The sequence below is a fragment of the Bos taurus genome, chromosome 11 (genome assembly GCF_002263795.3).
Source record: "Bos taurus isolate L1 Dominette 01449 registration number 42190680 breed Hereford chromosome 11, ARS-UCD2.0, whole genome shotgun sequence".
In the NCBI taxonomy this organism is placed as follows: Eukaryota; Metazoa; Chordata; class Mammalia; order Artiodactyla; family Bovidae; genus Bos; species Bos taurus.
Genome location: NC_037338.1, coordinates 2,585,698 through 2,602,052, shown reverse-complemented (window position 1 = coordinate 2,602,052; position 16,355 = coordinate 2,585,698). Strand labels below are relative to the sequence as shown.

The 16,355-nt window shown below is 50.9% G+C and overlaps 1 protein-coding gene across 18 annotated transcripts in view; it reads left to right on the top strand.

Annotated features, from left to right (window-relative positions):
* Nucleotides 1–16,355, top strand: part of KANSL3 (KAT8 regulatory NSL complex subunit 3) — a 74,979-nt gene that overhangs the window by 28,135 nt on the left and 30,489 nt on the right. For 10 of the 18 annotated variants that reach the window (XR_009496307.1, XR_009496308.1, XM_059891542.1 and 7 more), the window contains exons 6-21: nt 1,245–1,376; nt 1,618–1,734; nt 1,988–2,089; nt 2,187–2,258; nt 3,569–3,643; nt 3,815–3,972; nt 6,208–6,271; nt 6,707–6,907; nt 7,108–7,264; nt 8,636–8,713; nt 10,051–10,242; nt 10,675–10,759; nt 11,144–11,274; nt 12,268–12,377; nt 12,743–12,965; nt 13,282–13,415. Coding sequence is in view for 16 of the 18 variants with exons in the window: in XM_059891542.1 (XP_059747525.1) it covers nt 1,245–1,376; nt 1,618–1,734; nt 1,988–2,089; nt 2,187–2,258; nt 3,569–3,643; nt 3,815–3,972; nt 6,208–6,271; nt 6,707–6,907; nt 7,108–7,264; nt 8,636–8,713; nt 10,051–10,242; nt 10,675–10,759; nt 11,144–11,274; nt 12,268–12,377; nt 12,743–12,965; nt 13,282–13,415 (2,031 nt within the window). In the remaining 2 variants the exon portion in view is untranslated. 18 annotated transcript variants of the gene reach the window in all.

The window sequence follows — 16,355 nt, the reverse complement described above, 5'->3', positions numbered from 1 at the left end:
CCAGTACTGTGTTGAATAAAAGTGGTGAGGGCGGGCATCCTTGTCTGGTTCTCATCCGAGAGGGAAAGCTTTCGGTTTTTTACTGTTGAGTTTGATGTTAGCTATGGACTGAACTTTTCCCACGTGCATCACCATAGTAGTTTTTATTCTTATTTCTCAAAAAAATTGTGTTTGTTTTGGCTGTGCTGGATCTTCTTGCTGCACGGGCTTCTCTTTAGCTGTGGTGCGGGGCCTTCTCTTAATTGTGGACATTCTGACTTTCTGCGGGCAGTATGAGATTCACACACACGTTTCCTTTCAGTGGAAGATCAGCAAGTCTGTAATCTATTTTTACACATCTTTGAGGTCACATTTTTGGTAGATTGTAATGGTGTAATGTGGAACCACTGATACGGAGAGCAAACTAAAATTACACAGATTTTTCAGCTTCATTGCGGGTGGTTAGTGTCCCAAGCCCATGTTTTTCAAGGGTCAACAGTATACATAGTATAGTAGGCTGTATTACTTGGAGCATAGTAACAAATTTCTTTAACACTCCAGAGCTTGAAGGCAGTATACTAGAAGAAAATGCAGAGTTTTATTTTGTTTTTAACTTACAAAATCAACTGATGTTTGTTGAGGAAATTTAGAAAATATAGAAGGAAAGGAAAAAGCTTCTTCATATCTCCATAAAGTTTATTATTAACATTTTCACATATTCTCTTATTGTATTTTTCTTAATTAGAGATGATTTTTATATTTTCTGTTTTACCTTTAACATTTTAGCAGGGGACTTTCCTATATTACTGCAAACTGTTTGAAGCATTTTAACTTAGTCCATAAGATCTGATTATGTAGATAACGTGCTTAGCCACTTCTTGTGCATGCCTTGATGTTGCTTCTACTCTTCGACTATTACTGAGAATGAGTTTATCTTTTGCTTACCCGCTATCCCCTGTGTGTGTGTGTGTGCATGTGTGCATGTGTGTTTCTGATACAGTTTTAGGAAAGGGATGGGAATAAGTTTAAGTTTCTTGATGCATATTACCAGATTGGTTTCCAAAGGACTGTATCCATTTACCTTTAATGATGGAGGGTATATTTTTAGCCATCCACTTGTTTGTACTTTTTCTTGTGAGTAAAGTCTGAGAGGCGTCATTGGAATCTGTCCTTGGCTCACAGTGGGGCTGTGTCCTCCCGCCTGACCCTGGTAGTGGGGTCTCCTGCCTCACACTGGAAGTGTCTTCATTCTCCCTTGCTTCTAGATCCCCACGTTGATTGACCGGATGCTTGTGTCCTCCAACACAAAGACCGGGGCTGCAGGAGCTGAGGCCTTGTCCCTCCTACTGAAGAGGCCCTGGGACCCTGCCGTGGGGGTGCTTTCTCATAACAAACCAGTAAGTTGGACTTCACTATGGCCTGTGAAGTTTATTTTAGACTCCAGTCTCAGAACCGTGGCAAGAGGATAATAAATGGCGTGTTTAACTGTGTTCACTAATAACTGGCTGTGTGTCATGCTTAACATAGTTTCCTGAGCAAATCAGCATTGGTGAGGATAAGCTAGGTCGTGGGGTACGTGGGGTTCCATTGGGGAGCCTCCCTCACTCACTGGCTCTCTGATGGGGTCTTACTCTGTAGAGCAAACTCCCCGGCTCTCCTCTCATCCTCATCGCCTCCTCCGGGCCTTCTAGCTCCGTGTTCCCCACCTCACGCCGCCACCGCTTCTGGCAGTCTCAGCTGTCCTGCTTAGGCAAGGTATGTAGGGGGCGGGGGGGCAGCTCGAGAGGCAGACAGATGCTCGATGCTTAGTGAACTTAGTACACTCCTTTGTGTACAAGAAACGGGCGCCGAGATGCGAGGTGGATGGACTTGAATGTGGTGCATCCTCCGAGTCTCTGGACTGCTGACGGTGCTTATCCAGGGTTGGAGGGTTCAGGGGAGGCTAAGCAGACTGGAGAGAAGAGCAGAGACTGAGCTCATGGCGTGGCAGCCCCTCTCTTTCCTTTAGGTCATCCCTGTCGCCACCCACCTGCTGAGCAATGGGAGTGGAGTGGGGGTGCTGCAGTGTCTGGAGCACATGATCGGGGCGCTGAGAAGCAAAGTGCTGGAGGTGAGGCTGCTCCTCTGTCAGCTCGCCGCTGCTCACCCAGCATTCTGCATCCATCTGCAGCCTCCTGTCTCACTGTCTTCTTTCTCTCCCCACAAAGATTCACAGCCATTTCCCCCACAAGCCCATCATCTTGATTGGCTGGAATACAGGAGCCCTGGTCGCCTGTCACGTAAGTAACCCCGTCTTATCCAGAGCTTGTCTGGGGCTCAGCTGCTGCTGCTGCTGCTGCTGCAGATAGCTACTGTTGAGCCAGGCACTGTGCTGAATGCTTTGCCTGCATACTTGGATTTTAAACTGTGGGGGACAAGCTTTGTTTTTTAACTTTATTGTAGAAAGTGTTAAGCAGAAATTTAAAGGGAGGATAGACTGGTGTGGTAACCCCTTGGGCCCCTTATTAAGCCCTGCCAGTAACTGATCAGAGCCAAGGCCTTTTTCATCTTACCTCTGCCCACTTTCAGCTCCCTCCAGTTACTTTGAAAAAAACATGAAGTATTTTCTTTATATATATTTTAGTGTGTAGCTAAAAGACGGTTACTCCTTGGAAGAAGAGTTATGACCAACCTAGACAGCATGTTAAAAAGCAGAGACATTACTTTGACAACAAAGGTCCGTCTAGTTAAGGCTATGGTTTTCCCAGTAGTCATGTATGGATGTGAGAGTTGGATTATAAAGAAAGCTGAGCGCCAAAGAATTGATGCTTTTGAATTGTGGTGTTGGAGAAGACTCTTGAGAGTCCCTTGGACTGCAAGGAGATCCAACCAGTCTATCCTAAAGGAAATCAGTCCTGAATATTCATTGGAAGGACTGATGCTGAAGATGATAATCCAATACTTTGGCCGCCTGATGTGAAGAACTGACTCATCTGAAAAGACCCTGATGCTGGGAAAGATTGAAGGCGGGAGGAGAAGGGGCCGACAGAGCATGAGATGGTTGGATGGCATCACCGACTCAATGGATATGAGTTTGAGTAAACTCCGAGAGTTGGTGATGGACAGGGAGGCCTGGTGTGGTGCAGTCCATGGGGTCGCTGAGTCAGATACGACTGAGCGACTGAACTGAACTGAACTGGGCAGTGTCTATTAATTTCGAAAGGGAGAGGTATTCCTCACATAAGGGACAAGAGCAGCATTTGTGTTCTCTTGGTTGCATTTGTTCTTAGTGGAGGAAAAAGGAAGGACTCAAGCCTTGCAAATTCCCATGATGGAAGCATTAAACCTCCCATCCTCCCAGAGGTTCAGGTGGGGTCCCCTGTGGGCCCCGGTTCTCTCAGTGGGGGCTGCTGGTATAACCAGACAGCCTGTGTTCTGTCCTCCTACTGCCCTACTGTGTGGCTGGTACACCTGTACCATCACCTGGGGGCGTGTCATCGCCTGGGAGTTACAACGGGAGGAGGAGGTGGGGCCTGCTGGCGGCTTCTGGGTAGGATGTGGCTGTGGGGAAGTCAGTTGGTCTCGAGGCAGACCATGCCGTTATCTGCAGGTGTCAGTGATGGAGTATGTCACTGCCGTCGTCTGCCTTGGGTTTCCTCTGCTTACCGTGGACGGCCCCAGAGGGGTAAGTGTGGGGCCTGAGGGCTGCCGGGTCGGCCGGTGGGAGGACAGGAGTAGGAGCCTCTCCAGGCTGCTGCTCAAGAGGCCGCGGCTACCTGGGCAGTCTCTTGAGTGCACTTGCCAGGCAGTGTTGAGCATGTATGAACTGGCTGACTGTAAAACCGGACCTGTTTAGGATGTGGACGATCCTCTCTTGGATATGAAGACTCCAGTCCTCTTTGTCGTCGGTCAGAACTCCCTGCAGTGCCACCCTGAAGCCATGGAGGACTTCCGGGAGAAGATACGGGCGGAGAACAGCTTGGTGGTGGTTGGGGGAGCTGATGACAATCTCAGGTGGGTAGGGTCCCTGGGCTCTGCCAGAGTGCCATGTTGGAAAGATGCTTACTTCTAAAAAGTTGGAAAAATTGTACCAAAAAATTCTATATACTGTTCACCCAAATTTCCCAAATGTTAACATCTTGCATAACCAAAAAGTAATTGTCAAAGCTGGGAAGTTGACACGGATATGATACTGTAATCTAGTTTGCAGACTCGCATCTCATCACTGTGTCACTGGTGCTGGTCTGGTCCCGGGCCAAGTCCAGGCCGTGCGTGGCTGCCGGTTGCTGTGTCTCCTCAGCCTCCTCTGATGTGACGCTGCTCCTCAGCCTGTCATGACCTTGACACTTCCCAAGAGTGCTGTTTCGCAGACTGTTCCTCAGCTTAGGGTTTTGGTGTTGTCCATGATTAGGTTGAGGGCACACTTGGCGGGAATGCTGCGGAGCTCACGTGGCCTGCGTGCATCCTCGGGGCTGCATGATGTTGCCGCGGCCCGTTACTGGCGAGGTCACCGTTGATCACGTCATTAAGGTGGTATCTGCCAGGTTTCTCTACAGTTACTGTGTTTCTCTTTGTAGTTAGTAGTCTTCTTGTGGGGAGAAGATACCTCGAGATGCTGTAATCATAGTCTTTGCCATTCGGCTTTCACTGGGGTAGGCATTTCTTTACATTGTCTTCCTAGTAATACAGAGGATGAATTTGAACAAAGATTTTATTTGTCATGCTGCTGCTGCTAAGTCGCTTCAGTCGTGTCCGACTCTGTGTGACCCCATAGACGGCAGCCCACCAGGCTCCTCCGTCCCTGGGATTCTCCAGGCAAGAACACAGGAGTGGGTTGCTATTTCCTTCTCCAATGCATGAAAGTGAAAAGTGAAAGTGAAGTCACTCAGTCGTGTCTGACTCTTCGCAACCCCATGGACTGCAGCCCACCAGGCTCCTCCGTCCTTGGGATTTTCCAGGCAAGAGTGCTGGAGGTGCCGTTGCCTTCTCCTTTTATTTGTCATAGGCGTCCTTTTATATATTTTGGAGTATAAACAACCAGAGTTTGGAAGCGATTTTAGAGGGGCGTCTTTAGTCATTGAGATGGCCGTTCTTCCCTTTCAGGGTCTGCCAGCGGGGCCTTTAGTTACATTTTCATGAAATGTACTGAAAAAGAGATTGTGTCCTTTATCGGCCTCCTTTCTCACATGCTCAGTCTTATGTATTAGCTTCCTGTGAATGTTTTTACCGGAGAGCTTAGAGTGAGTGCCTGTTCCCACCCGTCTTGTCACTTTCTCACCCAGAGATCCTTGGGAGAAGCCCTCCTGGCCTTTGTCATCTGACAGCTTCTTGTGGACCTAGAGTCTAATCCTTGGATGCTCAGGGAAATGCTTGCTTGTAAATACATTTTTTCCTATTAATTCAGACATCTTACCTATAGGAGGATAGACTTGAGTTGTGGTGAGGGAGTGGGAGGGATGAAAACACCTTTTGCTAGAGTTGCACTGTGAGGCTGCTTGTGAGACATATTTGCCTGGCGCTGAGGGCGTTGGACTGAGTCAGGAGACCTCAGTTTAACTCCTGGCTCCTTTGCTCGGGTGAATCGCTTAATTTCTGGGATTGGTGTCCTCATCTGTAATACGAGCACGTTACATGACAGGGCTAGAGGCCAAACACCAGTGAACTGGGGGGGCCTCAGGATGTGGAGGCTCAGAATGTTGCGCTTCATCTTGTCACTTGGTGCCCTGTTTCTGTCTCTGCTGAGACCCCAGGCAGAAGCCAGGGGATTTAAGTCTGGCTTTCAAAGAGGAGAATGCAGCCAGCGGTGGCCAGTTTCTCTGATCCCTGTAGAACTCACCTGTGGCCACCTTTCCTGGTAATATCATTTCAACAGCACCTAGAAGTCTCAGGGTTTGGAACTGTATTGGGGGACCTCAAGATGAGGTCTTAGCAATCAGGTAGAGTTTTCCTGTGAAGCCGTGGGGACAGGACTTCTGGAGTGGACAGCCCCAAGCACCTTCCATGTTTCTTTGGTTCGTTACCTAGTTGCTTTGTGTCATCCCCACAACTCCATGAGGGAGGTGTTGGGGTTCCTTATTTCGCAGATGTGGAAACTGAGGTTCGGAGAGGTTGCAGACCTGCCTGTGGGCTACCATTATCTTCCTTCTTAGGTTTAGAAAATAACCAACACAGAAGAGAAACCCATTCTTATTTACATTTGTTACTGTGGAATGTTTGGAAAGTAAATATTTCCTCTTTTTTGCCTCTTAGAATAAGCAAAGCAAAGAAGAAGTCGGAAGGGTTGACGCAGAGCATGGTGGACAGATGCATTCAGGTACACAGTTGCTTTCTGTGGGTTTCTCAGCTAGGCTTCTCTGTCTGTAACCTTTTAGGGTCGGTCTCCTTGGCAGCATCCTCCCAACTCTATGGAAGATTGGGTATCCCCTGGGGCCTTTGGGGGACCTAAGTCATAAGCAAAGAAAAGGGGGAAAGAGGGAGGGGAGGGAGAAGGAGGGTAATGATCTAAGATGTGAGCAAAGCAGGTGGGGAGGAAGGGTTCACTGAGGAGTGGTAAAGTGTGACCACCCAGAACGCCACCCCCACCCTGGGCACAGGGCCTGGGCTCCTGTGGGTCCTTGGCTGAGTGTAGGGCTTGGGCCATGCTTTGTGAAGTAGGAGGGACAGCACACTGATTTCAAAGCTGGGGTGACTCCATTTTAGTAGGAACTGTTGGGGCGCTTCCTGAGGCCTGGGCCTCTCCTTCCCCCAGGACGAGATCGTAGACTTTTTGACCGGGGTACTCACTCGTACTGAGGGGCACGTGGGCTCCGAACCTCGGGATCAGGATGCCGAGAAGAAGAAGAAGCCCCGAGATGTGGCCCGCAGAGACCTGGCCTTCGAGGTCTCGGAGCGGGGCAGTCGACCTGCCTCACCAGCTGCCAAGCTGCCTGCCTCCCCCTCGGGTTCAGAGGTAATGCAGGCAGAGAGGGGCGCTGTTGCTAGGGATTCAGCAGAGTGGGTTCCTGTGCTTCCCGGGGAAGGCTGCTGGTCTTCCCAGGCCTCGGAGTTCCTACAGGGGGAGGCCCTGACCGGGAGACTCCAGGGGGCTTGATGATTGACAGTCCATCCAAACGACCTTGACTTGGCCCTTGTCCTTCTCCATCTACTCAGGATCTCTCCAGTGTGTCCAGCAGCCCCACCTCCAGTCCCAAGACCAAAGTGACCACAGTGGCCTCTTCCCAGAAGTCCAGTCAGATTGGAAGCACCCAGCTGCTGAAGAGACACGTGCAGCGGACAGAGGCTGTGCTGACCCACAGACAAGCCCAAGGTGCGGCCGCCTGGCCCAGGGGCCTCTCTTGGCTTCTGCCTTCTCAGTTGACGTCATGTGGCAGTTGAAAAGTATTGGCACCTGCCACTTTTTCCAGACATACTTGTCCATGCAGAATTAGGTTGGAATAAATACTGAGGGCTGTTTTCAAGGATAAAATATGACACAAGGTCTATGCGTTGGTGTGACTGTGTGTTCCACTAATTATAGCCTCGTCTTGGCATTTGGGCAAGTTCACCTTAATGAGCCGACTCCATGTATATTGGCCTCAGATATTTTTTCTGACTCCCAGTTGGGGAAGCTGTGTCTTCTCTTCAGGCCCAGCCTTTCCTGCGGTCTGGGAGCTCTCCGGGTCCTGCAGACGGGGCTGGCCGTGCTCATCAGATACCAGGGCAGCTCCAAAGCCTTGTGCCTGCCCTTGGAGAGTTAAGATTCCTACACTGGGACTTCCAGTGATGTTTTTCAGGAATCTCTGGAGATAGGTTTTCAATTAGGCTGGGAAATACTTGTTCAGTTAAAATTAAGAGTTTGGAAAGCAGTGACCGTGATGTAAGAAGCCTCCCTGCCCAACTTTGATCCAGTCAGCAGTCCTGAGGTGAGGCCTCTTGGGCCTGGGCCAGGGGCGGGTATCCTCCGAGAGTCTCCGGCTGGGGGAGAGGCGGCAGCCAGAGGTGGCTGTCAAGCGGACAGACTCTTCGGCTCGTTTCTTGTAGTGGAGCCACAGGGTCAAGACTTAGACCCAGGCCTCGTCCAAGGTTGCCCACAGGTGGCTGTGAGTGTGAGTGGATCGATGGAGACACAAAAAGAGGCCAGGCCACTGCAGTCCACACGGATGCTCTGTGGCCCGCACCGTCCCCGGTGGTGGCCAGAGCCACGTGGGCGCTGTCCCCTCAGGCTTTTGATGAAGAGAGAGACAGCAGTTTGTGATGTTTCTGGAGGCAATGACTAGTCAAGGCCGGAAGGCCTGCAAGGCTGACTGGGGAGCTGGGTGCAGAATGGGACCCAGAGCGGTGCGGAGGAGAGCCGCAGCACGGCCGCCTGGCACAGGCAGAGCTCGCAGACAGGGGGTGAGGACAGCTGGGGTCCCTGTGCCCTCGCCAGGCGCCTCGCCCTCCTCTTGGCACTGGACCTGCTGTTGCTCATGGAGTCCGGGCAGTGGCCCCTTGAGGCAGGTACATGCGTTATTTTCAGTTTATGGATGACTCCAAGGAGCTCCTAAGTGGCAGAATCAGGTTTCAAATTCATCAGTAATCCCAGGAAAAGCCTCTGTTGACCATTTTTCAGAGCATTTTCATACCTTTTCTTACTCCCCATCTCTTTCTCCTTTCTCTGGCTGGCTGTGATTCTGTAATTCTTTCTGATTCATTCCAGCTCAGTTTGCTGCTTTTCTGAAACAAAATATGCTGGTGAGGAAAGCTCTTCCTCCCGGCACCTCCTCCTGTCTCTTTGGTGAGTATCCCTCTCCTCGCCTGTACCCTGCGCTCTCTGCTTCTCTCCTCCTGCCCCTCTCATCTCTTCCCCAGCCCTGCTTCTCTGTTGTCTCTGATTGCGCCTGTTCTCTCCTGTTCTCGGTGCTGTCCTTTGGCTCACTCCGTAGTCTTTGCTCTTCCCCGTTCACTCTGCCTCTCATGGTGGTTTCCCCCTTTGGTGTCTCACTGTGGTGCTTGGCTCTGCTTCTCCTGTGCGTGCCTACGGGCCATCCCCTGCGAGCCTGCATCTCCCTGTGTTTTTCTCCTTGCCTCTGATTTCCTGCCTCCACCCTGGTCTCTGCAAGCACTAAGCAGCATAACTGTATCTCCTTTCCCTTTTGCCCTCCTTCCTGTGCTGATTTTGGTCAATGCATTCATCCCCTAAGCAGTCCTTCCTTTCAGCTGACTGTGGCCTCCCTGTGGTCTGGAGTGGTTCCCTGTGGCCCCACACCAGTCTCCTCCCCCGGCACTCCCACCTCCCATTTTTCGTGTGAGTCCAGCCCTCTCTCCTTCCTCTTGCCTTTCTGCCCCTGATTGCCTGTGCTGAGAAGGGCTGGGCATGCTTCTAAGTGGAAAGAGGAGGGGACCTGTGAGCAAGGCTAAAGGATAACTTAAGCATCTGGGAGGCTTCGCTCTGTGCAGGATGTGTGTTTGATTCGGTGGATAGGGTGGCCTTTCTCAGTCCTGTTACCACGGACCTGGGGACTAGCTTGTGACATGGGCCCCTGTTGCCCTGTTACTTCAGGGTCAGAACTGTAAAGTCGTCGCAGCTATGAAGTCCCCCCGCCTAGTAGTTACTCAAAGCCAGCCTGGAGTCCTGGTGATAATCCTTCTCATGGTCAGCGTTCAACAGGCAGACCCTCAGCCTTGGGCCCTGAGGGGACTCAGAGCTCTGGGGACATCTCCCTTGTAGGGAGGACGGAATAGCCTGCTCCTCTGTTGCTTGTGCAGAGCACGTTGGCTGGCCTGCAGCTGTGTGACGGGGGAGGGCGGGAGGCTTGTCACATTCTGAGTCCGGGAAGCCCTGTTGAGGTCCACTGTGGCGAGTCCCATTTGTTCGGCAGAGTCAGGATGGCATCTTCCTGTCTGTCTCCACTGACTCAGAGCTCCTTCCTTCGGAGCCCAGGATGGCAGGGGAGGGGACTGTCCTCGTAGAGGGCCACTGTGGAGATGAGCATAGGTGGGCCTGAAGGAGTGGCCCCTGTGGACACGCTGGGCCGGTTCTTCCATGCGGCCATGCCGATGCTGGTCCCGGCCATCAGCATCTGTCGGGCTTCTCTGGACCGTGGAGAACTTCACCGCAACTCCATGTCTTAGTTCCTATTTCATCAGAACAAACCGAGGAAGCTGAGAAAGAGGAGCTCAGGGTCCAGCTGAAGCGGCACCATCCCTCCAGTCCCCTTGCTGGCAGTAAGACCTGCAAGCGGCCGAAGATCAAGGTGTCCCTCATCTCCCAAGGGGATGCAGCTGGAGGGCCTTGCCCGCCTTCCTCAGGGGGCGCTCCAGAAGGTGAGTGTCTCTCGGCCTGCTTAAGTAACAACCGACGGGACCGTCCCAGAGACACAGCATCGCCCCCTTGGCGGCTACTTGCTGGGCGGCTCCTCCTCTCCCTCGGCGCAGCAGGCGCCCAGAGAAAGGCAGCAAGGGTTGCATGTGGCGGAGAGTGGGCAGGGAACTAGGATCAGGGAGGCAGGACAAGGATCAGAGAGGGCTCAGGGTCATTCACAGCATCGTGCTCTTTGTTTTTTTTTTTTGCTTTCAATTAAAGATGATAAAATATTCCAGGAAGTTTAGAAAACCCTACCCTAATGTAGAGTTATCCTTCCTTTTTCGTTTTTCAGTCTTTTCTATAATATTTTGCATTTAGCCTGGACTCTGGGACCCTGAAAGGTCAGCACCAATCTGGACTGACCGGCGGCCTCGGGGTTTTCTGTTTTGCAGCCGCAGGAGGGAAGCCCCTCACCATGACGTTGGGACAGGCATCCACAGGGGCCACAGAGCTCACCGGGCTTCTCGCCACAGCCAAGTGAGTCTGTCTGCTGGTCTGTCTGTCCCCTTCTTTGCCCTCACTCCTTCTCAGGACCCAGTGAGTGCTTTGGAAGATAGTGGATTCTGGAGTCTGTCTGTCCTGTGAACGTGACTTCTTTCTGAGTCGGGTGTTTTTCCTTTGGGTCAACTCAGAGTTGACTTTTACTTAAAAGTTTACAAAGTGTCCTGTAGCTCTTGCTTCAAGACCTGAAGTCTTTCCTTTAGGCCTGACTTAGAAGGACTGGAGGCTGAATTCAGAAGGTGAGACAAGACACCGACGTTCTACCCTTGCGTCCATCGCTGAAAGCCTTGCTGGGCCCCCACTGGACCCTCCTGGTACTGCCAGGGACCTTTAGGTGATGGAGCTCCTCTTTGTCTCCAGGTCAGGTGCTTCTGAAGGGTGTGTCTCAGCCAGCCAGACATCCTCAGTGGTCTCCAGCAGCACCTCGCCCAGTGCCTTGCACACACTCCAGAGCCGCCTGGTGGCCCCTTCTCCTGGCAGCTCCCTCCCAGGTACCTGCTAACTCAGCCCCCGCCACACCCCACCCCCACCTCCCAGCCAAGTCTCTGTCTGCTGCTGGAGGGTGGCCCTGGGAAAGCACTGGAGCTAGGGCTCAGGGGTGCGCCTCTGGGTCTCAGGCTTATTGTAGACTTGGCATGGAGTGGAATTAACTTTGAGGTGGGGGAGTTCGGGGCCTTAACATCTATAGTGAGTAAATGTCCTAGTCCGCAGGTGATGTCTCTTGTGCTGTAAGGAAGGGGTCCCTAAGCCACAGGCTTGGCGGTCCTGGTCAGCGACCTGGTAGGAGCTGGGCCCCACGGCAGGAGGTGAGCTGTTGGCTAGCGAGCCAAGCTTCATCTGCCACTTCCCATTGCTTACATTACGCCTGAACCACCCCCACTGCCCCAACTCCAGTTGTCTTCCACGAAAAGTCCCTGGTGCCAAAAAGGTTGGGTACTGCTGCTATAAGGAGAAATAGCAGGTAGGTTTCCAGCTGAGTTGGTGTTTTTAAGCATATCTGGTTGAATAAAGCTGGAAATGGTTCTGTACAGGGCATCAGCAGAATGAGACATGTTTCTGCCAGGCTGGTCCCCTCACCCTGCATTGAAAGGCTAGTTGCTTGAGCCCAGCAGGGTGCCCCGTTGTTCCAGAGGACCTTCCTCTTTGCTCTCAGGCCACTGGACTGTGTGTAAAGTGAAGTCTAAGTCAGGTATGGGGGATTCTTTTGGCTTGTAAGTGGGTCCATGTTCTCCTTGGTGTTACTGAACCCATCCAAAATGCAGGCCGGCGGTCTGGATCTGGCTGGGATGTGCAGAGTGAATCCAAGACAGTGTGTCAGGAGCAGCGGGCGTCCGGCGTGCGCGTGTGTTCTGCATCTCTCTGTGGGCACGGGAAATGTCCAGGGGAGAGAGTCAGTGTCTCAGCTGGTCACTGAGGATGGCAGGCACGGCTGCTCGTGAGAAGGCGCCGCAGCCCGTGCTGACGTCTCTCGTGTCCTCCCTTAGGGGCCGCGTCAGCCAGCAGCCTTCTCCAGGGCCTCAGCTTCAGCCTGCAGGACATCAGCAGCAAGGCCTCTGGCCTCCCGGCCAGCCCCTCCCCCGGGCCAGCCCCGCAGGTGCACGTCTGCCTCCCCTGGGCGGGACAGGGCGGGAAGGGAGGCGGTGGCCTCGGCTTAGCTGGCTCTGGCAGGGACACGGGGTCAGGGACAGGTAGCCTCTGACTGCACAGCGGGGCACTGCCAGAGGCTAGTGACGGGTTTCTAGGTCTCTTTGTGTCTTTGCTTTCTTGGTTGTGAAATGAGGGTAATGATAGTCCCTCCTTCGCAGAGCTGATGTGGGGATTAGATAAGAGAATATGTGGAAATGCCTGGCAGAGTACCTTGCGTGGGGCAGGCGCGCAGTGCCTGGAGAGGTATCGAGCATGCCGGCCCGCCACACTCGACCGTCGCAGCTTCTGACTGGCCGGGCTTGTGTCCCGCAGGCCGCCAGCGTGAAGCTGCCCGCCCCCGTGCAGAGCCTGGGCGCCGTCACCACGGGCGCCGGCAGCATTGTCCGTGCCGTCCCTGTGGCCACCGCCCTCTCCTCCTTGGGTGCTGCTCCTGGCGGGAAGCCCACAGCCATCCACCAGCTGCTGACCAACGGGGGCCTCGCTAAGTTAGCAAGCAGCCTCCCTGGCCTGGCTCAGATCTCTAACCAAGCGTCAGGTGAGTCTCTCATGAGAACTGTGGGAATCTTCCCCCAAGACCGTCCTACCTCGTGTGATGTTGAACCCAGCGCCACAGGGTCCTGGCCTTGACCTCGGGGATTCGGCTCTGTGGTTCCAACCCCAGGCAACGTGAGAGTACACAGGCTGCTCCTGTTGCTTTTGGACTGACTGACGGGGCCTAGATGACCCAGCTGGGGAGGAGACCACGACGGGAGGCCAGGTGGGGGTGTGTCTCATGGGTGGTCAGGGGACGCTCTAGGAAAGGGAAGTGGAGGCTAGGACAAAAAAAGCCTACCACTCTCTGAATCTCTCAGGCTTGAAGGTCCCCACCACCATCACTCTGACCCTGCGTGGCCAGCCCAGCCGGATCACCACACTGAGCCCCGTGGGCACAGGAGCAGCCCCTTCAGAGGAGCCCGCCTCCCAGGCACTGCCCTCCAGCTCACAGGTGAGTCTGTCTGGGGAGACCGAGGACATGGGCCCAGCGTTGGGCAGCGGGGCCCAGCTGGCTGGCTGGCTGGGGGAGCTGCGCTGGTCGGCAGGCCCGCTGCACCTCCACTCTCAGAGTTTGTGGCTTTGTTACTGTGGTTGGGTTTTGGGTTTTGTTTTTTAGAAGTATAGTTGATGTACAGTGTGTTTGTTTCAGGCGTACAGCACACTCAGTCATACCCTTTTTCAGATCCTTTTCCCCTTTAGGTTATTATAAAACTGCTGAGCAGTTCCCTGTGCTGTACAGCAGGTCCTTGCTGGTCGGAGTTTGTAGCTTTGAGGCTGAGGGAGTCGCGGGCCTCTTTGCGGCTTCTTCTCTGTAGCTTCCCTGGATTGTGTGAGGATTAAACATGAGCTGTGTTCAGCGCCTGGTCAGTGCTCGTCTTCTGCCCCTCTCCGCCCTTTTCTGCTCTGTTCTTGGCTTCACCGTTCAGAGGTTACGTGGGAGCAAAGTGGTAATATTCTCTATTTGACTCTCCAGCCTTGGGCCATCCCAGATATTTGTGTTCATTGTTGTCTTTCAGGGCACAGTTAGGTTTTTATAGCTCTTACACAGGAAGACACCATCAGTTTCTCTTAGCTGATCTGATTTCCACTGTGACCTTTTCAAGTAAAATGTTTCTAACTTTAAATGGTGATCTGAGGGCCACCCAAAGATCAGAGGTTAACAACAACAGAAAGTCCTGACTCCAGCAGTGCTCCTTGAGTGTCCGGTTTTCAGCCGAGGCCTCCTGTGTGGATCCCTGGGGTGCAGCTTCCATGGCTGAGGCTTAGCCGGTCCCCTGACTGCTGCCAGGCCAGCCCCGCCCTGGGACTGGGCACCGGTGCCCTCACCTGAGCCTCCCCAGGGGGAAGTACTGCTCAGAGGTGGTTACCCTGGCTTTGTGCAGAGAGGTGCAGGTGATTTATTTTATTCTCTATTCTGTTTAATTACAAAAGTGATCACACTTACTTTAAATAATCCAAAAGTTATAGAAATCATATAATTTATAAAGTGAAAATTTCCCATGATACCACTCCCAGGAATGATAGCCCCTGTTGGTAGCTTGATATGCATTTTTCTAGATTATTCTTTCTACAAAATTCATTATTTTACTCTTTTGACAGAAGTTAGACCACAGAACATGGCTGTTTTCTAACTAACCTTTGTTTGTGAAACACGTGGTGTGTTTCCCTGTCCTTCCATGGAGACTTGTCTGTTTCTTGTCAGTGGCTGTCTCGTGCTTCACTGGGCTCATGTACTAAAGTGCATTTCAGCTGTTCCTGTTAGAGAGCTATGTTTTGTTTTTCAGTAGCGTAAATATTGGTATGGTGACTACCCCTTGTTCACAATTGTTGTGTACCTCTGGGAGATTTCTGTAGGCTGGAGACAGTAAGCTGGGGCCTGTACATCTAACACGTGGCTGCTGTTGTTGTTTAGTCGATAAATCGTGTCCGATCCTTTTATGACCCCATGGACTGTAGCCTGCCAGACTCCTCTGCATGGGACTTCCCAGAACATCTGGCTAGCTGCTGACTAATTGTCCTTCAGAAGGGTTTGTCCATTTACAGTTCAAGCCACAGAGATGAGAATACCTCTTTTCCTCCACCTTGTTGATTATGAAAATCAGTATTTTTAATTTTACTAATTTGATAGGTAAAAAATGAAATTGTTTTAATGTGCATTTTCCTGATTACTTATGAGGTTGTGTCTTTAATGAATTACTTGTCATATTCTGTATCTACTCAATTCATAGCAGCTTTATATATGGAGATGTTTATCCTTTATATAAATATGCAAATATATTATACAAATTGTATATGCTTTATTCCAGTCACTTATATATATATATATTTTTTTTTTTTTTTTTTTTTTCTGTTGAAGTATTAAGTTGCTTGTCTTTTAATTTTTGTTTTTGGGTCTTTTATCAAACAGACATTAAAAATTGTTTATGTAGTTAAATCTTCAAATTCTTCCCTTTATGACTCTAAAGTTTTGTGTCTTAAGAAAGCTCTTCCCATTGTAAGGATATAATCTTTTGATGTTTTTAAAATTTTCATGCCTAAAACTGTGGTAAATTTGCTCACAGACAGTTTACCGTTTTACCCTTTGTAAACTGCTGGTCAGCACCACGCGCCTCCAGAGCTCGCCCGCCGCCCCTGCTGAAACTCTGTGTGTGTGTTCTCATATGTTGCTTGTGTTCACTGCTTACCTTCAGTTGTTCAGTCCATTGGAATTTATTTTTCACTCTAAGTGAGGTAAGGATCTACCTTACTGGGTCCATTCATCTTCCGTTCATTTGAAGAGAGCTGCTCTCACGTTCTAGATTACTTACTGTACACACGGGACCTGTTAGTGCCCTTGCCTGTTTCTGTACTACTTGATTATTGCTTGATAATGCATGTTCTTAAGTATCAATTGTGTTTCTAGTTCCCTAAGATCATCTTTATTCTTTTCTTTTCTTTTTACGAATAATGAGTTTTAAGATTTGTTCATTGCCGTTTTGGAATCAAATGAACTGAATGAGCACAACTATTTCTTTTAAGTCAGTTAAAATGGTTAATTACGTTCAAACATTTCCTAATACCAAGCTGTCTGAATCCCAGATTCAGAGTTTGTTCAGTATGTCCTGTTCTGGTTTTGCTTTTGTTTTTTGCACATTCCTGAATTTTATTGTACGTGTATAAGAAACAAGAACTTCAGCGTAACCAAGTCTAGTCTTGCTTTACTTTTGTTTTACTCAGGGTTTTGACGTCTATGTCTATTAGTAAGATTGGCCTATAGTTTTCTTTCTCTCTGCTCTTGCTTTTTGATGTATGTCCTTTCCTTGTCCAGTTTTGGAATATGAGAAACGTTTTCTTTCTCATATTCCAAAACATTTATATAGCACAAAAATTGCCAGTTTTGTGACGGTTGAAT